The sequence below is a fragment of the Plasmodium malariae genome (genome assembly GCF_900090045.1).
Source record: "Plasmodium malariae genome assembly, chromosome: 11".
NCBI lineage: Eukaryota > Apicomplexa > Aconoidasida > Haemosporida > Plasmodiidae > Plasmodium > Plasmodium malariae.
In genome coordinates this window covers 1,536,560-1,550,792 of record NC_041785.1, presented here as the reverse complement: position 1 = coordinate 1,550,792, position 14,233 = coordinate 1,536,560, and the positions used below count along the sequence as shown (strand labels likewise).

General features: G+C 25.8%; 2 protein-coding genes across 2 annotated transcripts; both read right to left on the bottom strand.

Moving 5' to 3' along the window:
- Positions 1 to 5,193: 5,193 nt before the first annotated feature.
- On the bottom strand, positions 5,194 to 7,062 carry CS (chorismate synthase, putative; the record flags this gene model as incomplete). Its single annotated transcript, XM_029006067.1, has 1 exon — positions 5,194 to 7,062. One exon carries the CDS (start codon positions 7,060 to 7,062, stop codon positions 5,194 to 5,196), a length of 1,869 nt encoding a protein of 622 aa, XP_028862593.1.
- Positions 7,063 to 8,504: 1,442 nt separating this feature from the next.
- NAB2 (nuclear polyadenylated RNA-binding protein NAB2, putative) lies at positions 8,505 to 14,149 on the bottom strand (the record flags this gene model as incomplete). Its single annotated transcript, XM_029006065.1, has 12 exons — positions 8,505 to 9,047; positions 9,269 to 9,324; positions 9,470 to 9,542; positions 9,727 to 9,801; positions 9,942 to 10,000; positions 10,238 to 11,185; positions 11,410 to 11,468; positions 11,648 to 11,723; positions 11,934 to 12,336; positions 13,078 to 13,121; positions 13,416 to 13,569; positions 13,967 to 14,149. The coding sequence occupies 12 exons, from the start codon at positions 14,147 to 14,149 to the stop codon at positions 8,505 to 8,507; spliced, it is 2,673 nt and encodes an 890-aa protein (XP_028862592.1).
- Between the last annotated feature and the right edge of the window lie 84 nt (positions 14,150 to 14,233).

Genomic DNA, 14,233 nt, shown 5'->3' with positions numbered 1-14,233 from the left:
TACATAAATATGTATAAATAAATAAATAAATTTATATATATAAATATATATACGTATAAACATATATATATATATATGTATAAAAAAATATATATGTGTATAAATAAATATATACATGTATATATGAGTATAAATATATATATTCAATTTTACATTGTTGTGTATTTTTGACTTTCCAGGTCTTTATATTCTTTCTATCATAATTTTTAATGAACGATATACATTACAAATAGTGTTCTATTTTTTTAGCTAATAAATATGAACATGCAAGAAAAAAAAAAATAAAAATAAAAATGAGTAGGGAGATCTATATATGAACAAAAAGAAATAAATTATATTAAACCTAGAAATTGCCCTAGAACTTTCTTTGAAATGTTATAACCTTTTTTTTTCTTTTTTTTTTTTTTTTTTTAAATCTATGTACAATATTTTTGTTTTTGTAACACATAAAATTAAAAATAAAGAAAAAAACGTTTGAAGGTACTTTTTTTATAGAAAAAGACAAAAAAGCTTTACATTAAAAAAAAAAAAAAAAAATATATGTGCAGTACATAATATAAATGAAAATCCAACATATTTATATAAAAATTATTTATACATGTTTGTTTAACTTAAGATGTTGACAGAAGAGGGATATATATACATAGATGAACATAAATGCATGTATTTATATTAATATATATATGTACAGTTTTTTTTTTTTTTTTTTTTTTTTGTTAACTATTTTTCTGAACATATCATCTTTTTTCTATTTTGCATTTTCCTATTTCCTGCACATTCATGTGTAATAAAAAGTAAGATTAAATGAAAAAAATGTTAAAATTATCTTTATGCTTTTTTTTATTTTTATTATTTATTCCTTTTTTACTTATTTACTTTGTTTTACTTGTTAACATTCTTTCATTATTTTCAAGAGGTAAATTTATTTTTCATGCACACTTTTTTACAAAGTTTGCACTGGGCATATAAATGTGTCTTTGTTAAAATATAATAGTTATTAAAACTCTACTGTTTCATAAGTATATATAATTTTTTACTTAACTTAATTTATATTATTTTTTACTTTTGAATACATTAAATATATGACATATATGCCACATATTACATTAATTTTTGAGGCACGTTGGAATATAAAATCAATCTTGTTTACATTTTTATTACAACAACAATAATGAAATGTAATAAAACACCAGAGTATTTGTCTCACTAACATTCCCTTTTTTTTTTCTTTTTTTTTTTTTTTCTAATCACATTCTTATACGCTTTATATATTCCTTAATTTATGAAAGCTATTTTCAATTAAAAATAGGAAAATTAATTTGATTTTTTAAGGTCGCATCACACTTTTGCAAAGAACACGTTGTTTATTGTTTCGATGAATTCTGTTACCAAACGAATGCTGTAATATATTTTGCTCTTCTTATGCATACGTGAATATACATACATTCTTACATATATGAATATATATATATATATTCTCCTGTGTGCATATGCATTTATCTATGTACATCCATTTATCTACCTCTTTACACGCATTAAATATACTCCAATAAATCGAATTTAAAAAAAAAAAAAAATGTACCTAAATTGTTCGTATACACTTATGAATGGCATTGCTCTCGTTTAAAAATAAAAATTATAAATTAAAAAAAAAATTAAAATTGTTAACTGAAATTTGAAAAAATCCTTAATTTATAATTTGTTTAAGAAAAAGAAAGAAATTAAACATCATTTAAAAAATAAATAACATATAAAACTGAATATTTAAATTCCTTTAAGAAAATAATTGAAAAAACTGTATCCAATGTCATTTTCTAAGTATACTAATATATAGTAATTTATTATGAAAATAAAATACATAAAATATATATTTATTTGTTTTTAAAACATTTATGATGTAAAAAATTTCTAAAAATAAAAAAAAAAATATAGAAGACAAATACACAATTTTGCATGCAAGGTTTACCCAGTATATTTTTGTGCGCATATAAGAAGAAATCAATAGTTTTAACAAATGATATATCGATATTCTTGCGTACATGTACATGTACATGTACATATATATATATATAATATTAATAAATATGTATGTATATATATGATAAACACTTATAAAAGTGTCTAAATTATTTGTATAAATTTTTTTAATTAGCAATTAATTTACTTTTATTTATTTGTAGTGAAGTACACTGTAAAATGAAAATATAACAATACAATAATTTCATAAAAATTAATTTTTAGCACTTCAAAAACGGGAAGCTAGTGCGATAAAATTATATATAAATTGTACAATAACATACATACATACATACATACATACATACATACATATATATATATATATATATATATATATATATGCATACATATTTCCTTAGGTAAATTATAGAACTCTTAAAACGGATGTAACTGTGTAACGTGTTTTCAAAAAGTACTATATATATGACATAAAGGTATATGTGTATATATATACATATCTTCGTATTTATTTCACTAAAAAAATATTACTTTTTGAGCAAAGCAAATTTGAGAGCTATTTACATTTGCTTTTATATAGTACCTTTTTAAGATAGTATAAAATTACTTAACAACTCATATTAATACGTGGATACAGTATTTATTTATGCGGACTTATTTCCACAATAAGCATACAATACATTTACGCTTCGTTTATTTTATCTTTTGTTTTCTGACGTGGCATCACGAGTTCTCAGATACAGTGTGTATCATATTTAAGTAGAACAATTTTATATACTTAATAATATAGTTTTATTCATTCACTTGTTCATTCATTCATGCATGCATTAATTTATTTATTCATTCATTCAATTATTCTTTTTTTTTTTTTTTTTTTCCATTTTTTAGACGAATTTTCAAGACACATAATGTTTTTAAGTTAATGCTTTAATATATAATATTTTTTACAAATGTTTTTCTCGAATGTGTTAAATTCCAAGAGGGATAGTACTACTGTTATAACCATAATTGATGCTTTTGTATAATATTTTATACATAATAATGTAACTTTTCCATATACCATAGAAATATATCTCCTATATGTGTAAATATAAATTTCAATAAATAAATTCCCCATTTATGTTTTTTTTGCTTAAATTTTTTATGATTCATTGAATATGCCCTTTTTATAAATGTTTGATTGTTTTTTCTTCTTTTAAATATATACACATATTTTTCCCTGATAACGAACTTTCACTTAAACTATGAATACTCTGTTGTTTATAAAATTAATTAATTTTTAATATGCAATTACCTTAAAAACATATCACACACACGCATAAATATATATATATATATATACCTTACACCATTTTCTAGTGAGATATTAAGAATATATAACTTTTTAGCTGAATTTTTTTTTTTTAACGTACTTTTCATATTTTGATAGATATTTTATATCTTATTACGATAGGTAGTTCAAATAATTGATAGTTTTGAAATATACTAAAATTAGTATTTTTACACATGTTATGATAAGCTACTCATATATATCATAAATCTTTTTTAAAATTGAACAATATGGAAAATTATTAAAATTTGCATGATTATTTCTTCCATGAACATAAAAGACTTCGTAAGTCCACAGAAAAAATGTACAATTAATAGCAAAAGTTTACGTATTTTTATGTACGCTTTCTTTTTCTTTTTTTTTTATATATACTTTTACATTTCCCATATATGAACAAAATAATATAATATTGTTCTTTCCGCTTTTTATACTGTATATATATATATATCTAATATTTTTATTTTTTTTTCTTTCTTTCCTGTTATATTTTCACGTTCTTTTATTAAATGTCCATGCAAAAAAAATAATAAGTAGCATGTGGAATAATATTACTTATATTTTAAAGAATAAATTTATGTTTCCTAAATTTTATCTTAAAAAAAAATTATTAAAGCATAATGGGAAAAGGAGGTTGAAACAGGCATATATATATACACATACCCCTTTGTGTGTATACCTTTAACTATTAATGTTTTGGAGTATATCTTTATATATACTTTTTGTGTTTGTATCTGTACATGTACGTATTCGTTTGTATGTACGTACATATACTTGTTTGTTTGCATATTTGTACAATACTTCTTTTGGGGGTAAATCTTTAAATATACGGTTTGTTTGTTTATATGTACCCATACCCATTCGTGTGTACATAAGTACATATACAAGTTTGTTTGTATATCTTTATATATACATGTTTGTTTGCATATCTGTATATATACATGTTTGTGTGTATATCTTGACGTATTCATGTTTTGGAGTATATCTTTATGTATACTGCTTGTGTGTGTATCTCTACATATGCAGATTCGTTTGTATATCTGTACATATACTTGTTTCTTTGCATATCTGTGGATATACCTGTTTTGGGGTATATATTTACGTTTACGGTTTGTGTGTTTACATGTACAAATACCCATATGTGTGTACATCTGTACATATCGGTATTTGTTTGTATATATGGACATATATGTGTTTGTTTGTGTATATGGATGGACATATATGTGTTTGTTTGTGTATCTGTATATATGTGTATTTGCCTGTATATTTGTACATAACGTGTTCGTTAGCATATCTGTACATATAAGTGTTTGTTTACATATGTATACATATATGTATTTGTTTACATATGTGTACATATACGTATTTGTGCGTATAACTTTACATGCGCATGTTTTGGGGTATATCTTTACATATGCATGTTTTGGGGTATATCTTTACATATGCATGTTTTGGGTATATCTTCACATATACATTTTTGTTTGTATATCTGTTCATATACATATTAGTGTGTACAATTTTACATATGCATGCTTTGGGGTATATTTTTACATATGCATGCTTTGGGGTATATTTTTACATATGCATGCTTTGGGGTATATTTTTACATATGCATGCTTCGTGGTATACTTTCATTTATACATGTTTATGTGTATATATATTTACATATATGTGTTTATGTTTATATATGTAAATACATGCGTTTTTGTATATATTTACATATATGTGTATAAATGTACATATTCTGTTTGTGTACATATATAATTAACTTACTGCATTTTCGTTTTTTCTTTTTTTTTTCTTTTTTTCTTTTTTTCTTTTTTTTTTCTTTTTTTCCTTTTTTCTTTTTTTTTTCTTTTTTTTTTTTTTGCGAGCACCATTGTCATAATTTACTTATAAACGCCTAATGTAGGTAAATTTTTCTCTCCATATTTTGCTATTTGCCTTAAAATCATATCTCCAATTACAATAGAAGATGAAGACTCAATTATGGGAGGTAATCTGGGTAAAATGCAGCAATCATGCATACCTTTCACACTTAACTTGCAAATTTTTCCATAAAAATTACTTGTCTCTTTTTCTATTTGTATTGAAGAGACTGGCTTTATTGCTGATCTGAAAATAATATTATTTCCTGTAGTTATTCCAGCTAATATACCACCACAATTGTTCGTTTTTGTAATTAATAATTTATGTTTATTGGTCATATTGCTGTCGTCATTCGAGGCTTCGATATTTTTATGTGCACTATCGAAATTATTTTCATCGAAAACAATTTCCTCCTTTTTATCCCAATAATTTTCACTTTCTTCTTCCCTTTTTTTAAAGTTACTGTGTATATTCTTTTTAGTTTCGTTTTGGCCATTTTGAATATATTGGCTCTTTTGAATATTTTCGCAATTTTTGTCATTTTTCTCATTTTTATAATTTTGTACACATTGTACACTTTTTACATTTTGCTCATTTTTGTTATTTTCACTATGTTCCATTTCATCGAGCGGAATAAATAAATCGTTATGTTGTGATCCGAGCATATATGTGCCATTAAAACCGCTGCCAAATTCAATACCTTTTATTGCTGGAATGGATAAAATTATTTTAGCTAGCTCAGCTTCTATTTTATCAAAAATTGGCTCTCCAATGCCAATAGGAATATTTTTAATAACGCACGTTGCTATTCCTCCTACACTATCACCCTTACTTTTTAATTTAAAAATATAAGAAGAAATTTGTACTGCTGTGTACGGATGAGGACACCTTGTTTGCAAAACTGTCCACTCGTTTTCGTGCTCATCAGAGTTGCTATTATTGATATTGTTACTACTGTTACTATTGTATCTATTATAGCTATTGTTACTATCGTTGTTATTATTATAATAATAATAATCATTATTATTATTATTTCCATTATTATTGCTATTATTATTGCCATTATTATTGCTATTATTATTGCCATTATTATTGCTATTATTATTGCCATTATTATTACCATTATTATCGTCTTTATAATTGTTATATTTATTAATATTATTCCCATTATTACCATAATAGCTGCCTTCTAGCCCCTTTTTTTTCTCAAAATGTGTTAAATGATCGAAAGCATTCTGCTTATTTACATTTTTATCTATTAATATTCCATTAATATCGTATATGCTATTAAAACAATCCATAAATATCTTTTTTTTTTCATTATATTTAACACATCCATAAGTATCAACTAAATCTCTGGAAGGAGCATATTTTTCCAATTTTTTGCTGACATGATCAGGTAATTTTATATTTCCCACAGAATGTACATAACAAACAATTTTGCAATTGTAAAAATTTAGTAGCCATTGTTCTATACAAGCACCAGCTGCTACTCTTGTTACTGTTTCTCTTCCAGAAAATCTGCTACTTCCACTTTTATTTTTGACATGATATTTCATAAAATAAGTATAATCTCCATGACCTGGTCTTGGTATATTTATGAACGGGGAATAATTTTCTTTTTTTATATCCTCGTTGTATATTAAAAAAGTTATTGGAGTTCCTAATGTTTTATTTTCATCAAATCCTGATAAGATGACCAATTTATCATTTTCATTTCTATTACTTGTCAATTTTGATTGATTTGGTCTTCTTCTATTTAACTGTTTTTGAATTAATTCAAAATCTATTTCGATGTTTGCCAGAAATCCATCAATAACACACCCCACTGCTTTTCCATGACTTTCACCAAAAGATGTTACCTTCAGCAGAGTGCCGTATGTGCTCATGCTATTAGTACCTTAGAATTTTTACGAATGCTAAAAGCGGAGAGGAAATAATTTAACCTACGTCTATGTATGGTGCTCACGAATGTTTGTATGTAAATATATATGGATGTACACATATAAACATATATATGTATATAAATATAAATAAATAAATATATATATATATATATATATACATGTGCATCCACATGCAATATGTGCAAATAAGAATGTAACGGCTTAATAGCTCCACTTAAATATACGATAAATGAGCATCAAAAATACTTTTTACAGTTTTCTAAACGATAAGATTTTATAGAAGTGTGTATGTTTTCTCTTTAGTTTAGTTTCACCTTTTTCTTCTTTTTTATTATTACGCTATTTTTATAACTAATTGAGAGTATATTACCAAATATATAACGCCATTTGATTTCGTAATGTAAATTATTGTTACATGTTCACACCTCTGAATGCTATTTATGGATACGTATTGATGTAGCTTTGATGTAGTTTTAATTTAATTTTTTTCAGAAAAAAAAGGTCGAGGGAAATCTGAGGACAAAGGAATTCTTTATTATTTATAATGTATATATTATGTATTTTAGCGAGACTAGAAATACATGCACGGGGCTTTCAACGAGTTAAAATAAAATTGTTTTTTCAAGCTTTGTTTTTACAGAAATGTCTGTAAAAAAAGGGTTTATTTTCGTTTATGGATGTGTACATAATATATATTTATATTCTTGTTATGAATATAAATATATATATATGTAACGTATAAGGCATAATAATAATTCTACAAATAAAATATATCTCTAGAGGGAAAATACATTTCTAATATAAAAAAAAAAAAAAATATATATTTTAGATAATTTTCAAGTTTTATTCCGGTTCTATAGGTTACAAGTAAAAATTTTAAATCTTTTAAAAAAAAAATGTAAAATGAAGGTAATATATAGAATGGAAACTATTTTTACAAAAAACGAAATTTGCAAAAATGAAATAAAAAAAGGTTAACATACATTCCTAATTAGATACTAAGAGTGCAAATGAATGAAAGAATAAATGCATATCTACATTTTTACATGTTTAGGTGTTTACATGATTAAGCATATATATGCACACGGGTAACTGCTTAAGAACTAATAAAAAAGGAATAAAGTAAAAAAAAAAAATTAAAAAGCATGCACACGCGTTACGAATGAAAAAATGTAGAAATTTTCTTTTAAAATTAAAAATAACTGTGAATTATTTAGCAATGTTGAATATTAAAAAAGGTAATTTTGTTTTATTGTTTTATTGTTTTATTGTTTTATTGTTTTATTGTTTTATTGTTTTTTGTTTTATTGTTTTTTTGTTTTTTTTTTTTGTTTTTTTTTTTTTTTTTTTTTTTTTTTTTTTTTTTTTTTTTTTTTTTTTTTTTTTTTTTTTTTTTTTTTTCTCTTTTTTATGTCATCCTCTTGTTAATTATTTCCAGCCCCATTTATGGGATCTCCCTCGTTCAACTCAGTTGAAACATTTTTCCCCTTTAAATTCTCTGGATCTATTACAATATCAAAACAGTTATAATCAACTGCTTCATTTTCCTTTGTATCTACTACTGCATTCCCTAAATTGTCATGTGCAAAATAATTTGTATTTTCATCATTATTTTGAAAAATAAAGCTCTCTTCTCTAATTTGCTTTAAGTTATGGACTTCTTGTCCATTCTCTTGATTCTGTTCTCTTATTATTTCCATTCTGTAATCATTCTGACTTTGTTGTTCATTATTTACGTCATACTTTTCATCTGCTTTTTCACTTTCTATTATATTCTCGATGTATTCATTCTCATTGTACTCTGTTTTATTTTTATCCTTTCTCATCTCCGGAGGTGTTTTGGGCATGCTAATTGAAATTTGAGCCACCTTGTCATCAAAATTGGCATTACCATCAACCGTTTTCTGATTACTGTTTATTAATTTTTTGTTCAAAAAGTATCCGTTCGTCCCTATTTCCGGCAGGTTCTGTACGTGTCAACGGACATATGTATATGTAGGGATGTATACGTATGTATATGTTTGTGCACACATGTATATATACATATGTATGTGCATATGTATATTCATATATACATACACTTGTGCGCTTACATAGAAATGAAAACTAATGAGCAATAACACAATTCGGACAAAATAAAAACATGAAAAATAAAAGTTAATTTAAGTATCGTATTTTGCTTTATTACCGTTGTGTCCACATGGTCATGGGAATAGTTACAGTAATAATTGGCGCAGTACATTCCTGTGGTATAGAAAAACAAAAAAATAAATAAATTCAATTTGATACCACATCATGCGATACAATAACAAAATATATGCTGGCACACAGAATGCTAAAATCAAAATAAAAATTCTTATCTTATTCCTTCTTCCTCTTTTAATACTACCAAATTTGCAAGGGACATTTGGATGAATATATATGCACTCCGATCCGAAGGCACAGAAAGGCCAATTTCTACACTAATAAGAAGGAAAGCAGAAAAAAAAAAAAAAAAAAAAAGAAAGAAATGTAATACATATGTAACAATTGTACAGGTATGCAAATATGAGCACTCCGTCAACAAATCTACGTAAATACATGAATGCAATAAGAATATGAACACCTAATAAGCGAATACAAATATTTAAAAAAAAAAAAAATTACGTTTTCGATGGGATGTATATAACGACATTTATCCCCGTATTGGCAGTTGGGCAAATAGTGGCACTTTTTGGGAATCTGTTAAAAAATTACAAAAAAAAAAAAAAAAAATATATATATATATATATATATATATAATAAAGCATAACACGGTATAATAAAGTTCTACAAATAAAAGTAAGATAAACTTCGCACTATAACTTTCTTCCCATTTTTACCTTCACAATGGCATTCGCATTATCCCCTGCATTCTCAGACTGTACAATTTGGTTTCCTTCTACGGACAAAAAAGAAGGTACGTACATATATACATATATGTATATATATACACGCACACGTAAATAAATAGATAAACGAACATATATGCACAACAGAACTCAGGTGCACACGTAACATTAAGGGAAAAAAATCCATAGGTCAATATTCCGTAGGGTCGCAAAATGCTCTCCCTCTACTCTCCCCATTTTCCCCCTTTGCAAAGTTATGGATATTGAACATAATCATATCAATGTACCTGCATTAGGGTTAGCTGTATTCGTGTTAGCTGTATTCGTGTTAGCTGTATTCGTGTTAGCCATATTCGTGTTAGCCATATTCGTGTTAGCCATATTCGTGTTAGCCATATTCGGGGTGTTGTAGTCCTTCCCTTGAACAAATTGCGTTTGTACTTGAGATAATTCCAGATTTTTTGAATCATTGGTAAAACTGATTTTTTCATGAGTGTTACTACTATTATTATTAAGATGAACATTTTGTATATTATGGTGGGATGATAAATTTTGATTTAACGGATGAGTGATGTAAGGTGCCTGCGTTCTTATTGCTGGTATGTCCGGATGGACTTGGCCTTGGTTAAATATTTTCTGTTTATTTCCATTGGGCCCATAAAGATGCTGTTGGATTTGCTTCGTATCAATAAAATTATTATTATTATTACTCAAGCTACCAATGGTATTGCTGCTCATGTTTTGTTGACTCCTAACATTTAACATGTTATTAATTTGCTTTGGATAAATTGGTGGATTAATTCTATCATTGTTTGGGGCTTTCGGAATATTAACATTCATCATTTTACTTTTCTGATATATATAATTGTTACTATTGTTCATATTATTAGGAAATCTATTTGTGTTCAAAAAATTTGGTGGAGGAGTTGACTTGTTCATATTCATTTTGAAATTTATGTTTTTTTGTTGCATGTTATAGTTATTTGAATATCGCGGATTAAAAAAATTATTACTCATATTGCTGGACATATAAGTATTATTGCTATTATTATTACTACTGTTACTAATAATATTATTGTTCATATTATTATCTACATCCCTTTGTTCATTCATCAAGTAATTTCCTTGGTAATAATTCCCTACTGTGTTTATTCTCTTTTCGTAATTGAGGGGGCCATGCATGTTTTCATATGGGTAGTTCATATGGTAAGTTTGCATCTCTTGATTGTTTACACCTAAAGGGGGTAAAAACAAGGATATATAAATGGGCACTTGGCAAATACTAACACGCAACGAGAAAGCCATACAAATGATATATATATATATATACACAACCATACGTAAACATATACACACAAATAAATACATATATACACACCCATACGTATATATATACACACCCATACGTATATGTATACACACACGTCTAAGTTCAAATGCACACGTTTTATTCACTTACCAGGTGCTGCAGGTTGCAAATAAGGAACAGGTTTATCTCCAACAAAACGTGGATTGGGCCTAAAAAAAGGACAAGAATAAACAGAATGGATGAGCAATTTTGTAAGAACGCATATATAAGAAAGGGGACTATATTTATCGTAAAGTTTGATTCAAAAGTAAAATTGTTTGAGGATACATAGTAATACAGTTTCGTATGTATTATTAATTTTTTTTTTTTTTTTCTTGTGAAAAATTACTTCAAAATAGCTTTGTTTTTTTTTTCATTAGAATTACATTCATCGGTATTGTCATTTAATTTCCTTTCTTCAGGTTCTGACAAATAAAGGGAAAAAAAAAGAAAAAATTGTACAAATATTTCACACATGATGAATATTTTGTTGGACTAATGTTTAGCAGGGTACAAAAAAAACTTGATGCATGGGTACATACATGCACACAGTGATACGTAAACATATGGTAAACTTGTATACATAATGAAACACTATAAGCTATACAAGTCATATGTTATGATCCTCCTATTACCGCTCTTATTTTTTTCACTCTCCAGAAGCATTTCATTCTTTCTTTCTTTTTTTTCGTTATCCTTTTCCACATAAATGACTCGACTGGGCGTAAAGGATCGACTTGTACTTCTACCAACTTTTCGATATTTATCTTTAAACTTTGTTCTATCTATATCTGCTCCTTTATCGTTTTTTTTTGTTCTTATTTTATTTTTATCATAATGAAACTTCCTAGCATCAGCACTTGATGAACTTGATCTAATACTCATTCCTCTCCTAAACCTTTTTCTGCTAACCCTCTTTGCAAAAGATTCTTTTTCATTATTATAAGAATTCTTACTACTTCTACTTAGATAGCTTCTTGATCTTCTTTTACAAGCAGACAAATCTCTTCTGTTTGTATCATAATCCCTAACATAATCCTTTGGAAAGTAGGTATTTTGTAGGGGGGTTGGGAGAAAAAAAAAAAAAAAAAAAAAATTAAGTAAATGAAAAAAATGTATTATTGTGAATATTTGAAAAAAAAAAAAAAAAAAATGGTTTCAAATAAAGCTTAAATTTAAAACTTTTTATATTAAATATAACGACACGCTTTTTTTTTTCTTTTTTTCATTTTTTTTCTTTGCATTTATTATTATTTATATATTTTTTTTCCTATTTATTTTTATTTTTTCCTATTTATTCTCATTTTTCCATATTTTTTTATATTTTTTCGTATTTAATTATATTTTTTCGTATTTAACTATATTTTTTCGTTATTTTTCTTAACTTCTTAATAATTTTTTTTTTTTTCTTTTTTTTTATATCCTATTTTACTGTCTTTTGCTTTTATTTGTTTTGCAATCATTCGTTCTTGTTTGTTTTATTTTTTTTTTATTTGTCCTTATTTGTTCTTTGTTCTTTGTTCTTTTTCTTTTTTTCGTTCAATTTTTCGTTCATTTTTCGTTCATTTTTCGTTCATTTTTCGTTCATTTTTCGTTCATTTTTCGTTCATTTTTCGTTCATTTTTCGTTTATTTTTCGTTCATTTTTCGTTCATTTTTCTTTATCTTTTCATTCATTTTTTCGTTCATTTTTTTTCCATTTTTTTCTTCTTTTAATATTTATATATATGTAACACAATATGCAAAATATATAAATATGAAATTCTCAAAAAGCACAAACTTTCGTTTTTTTGCTATGCGTAATTGAATGCCTTGTATTGGTGTCTGCAAAGGGTAGAAGGTAAAACAAAAAAATTTACATATATATATATATATATATATATATATATATATATATATATATATATATATATATATATATATGTACGTATGTATATATGTGTGGTAATTCTAAAAACAACATATATACTCGCAAATATATATGGGCACACCTACATAAACATGTACATGTGCCCATGAACAATGCACAAATGTAAAGACACAACATAAAAGTCATAGAAAAACTAAATGTATACACGACAAAATTTAATTTTTTTCTTGTTTTTTGTTTTTGCATACCTCTGCTTTTGTTAGACCTCGATAGTTCATCAAGTTGTCTATCTCTAGTACTTCCAGACTTTATGGCTTTTTCATTTTTTGTACTACTGTCAATTTTTTTCTGTTTCTTTATGTCATTCATAAGTTTCATTAACCAGTTCACAAAAACAGTAGTCTGCACAGTTCGTGATTGGGAAGCGAAGCAAATGTATATACGCATGTATGTATATACACATGTATGTAAATGCACATGTATGTAAATGCACATGTATGTAAATGCACATGTATGTAAATGCACATGTATGTAAATGCACATGTATGTAAATGCACATGTATGTAAATACGCATGTATGTAAATGCACATGTATGTAAATGCACATGTTTGTAAATACACATGTATATGTAAAAATATATATATACATATATATATATATATATATATATATATACATATATATGCGTATTTTCAAACATATATATTTGTTTTATAAATAGGTGTGTGGGTGAACTTATTTGTAAGTAATTTGTTACACTCGTTATATATATATTTCTTTTTATTTTTGCTTCTTTACATGATCCCCGAGAAAATCTTTGAGTTCGTTGCACATAAACTCACTGCTTGTTTTGACATTTCCTGCCATGTGCCACACATACTCAGTTAATATATCGACTTCATATTCACCCAATAACTCCCTTAACTTTTCGGTTATAATGTTTTGATATTTCTTTTGTTCTTCTTTACTCTTGGAAATCATTTTCCCCCTCGTTCTGAAGGTAACGTTTTTTGGCACGTATATTTTTGGTGGTACCTAGCAGATCGCGACTTTTCAATATGTACA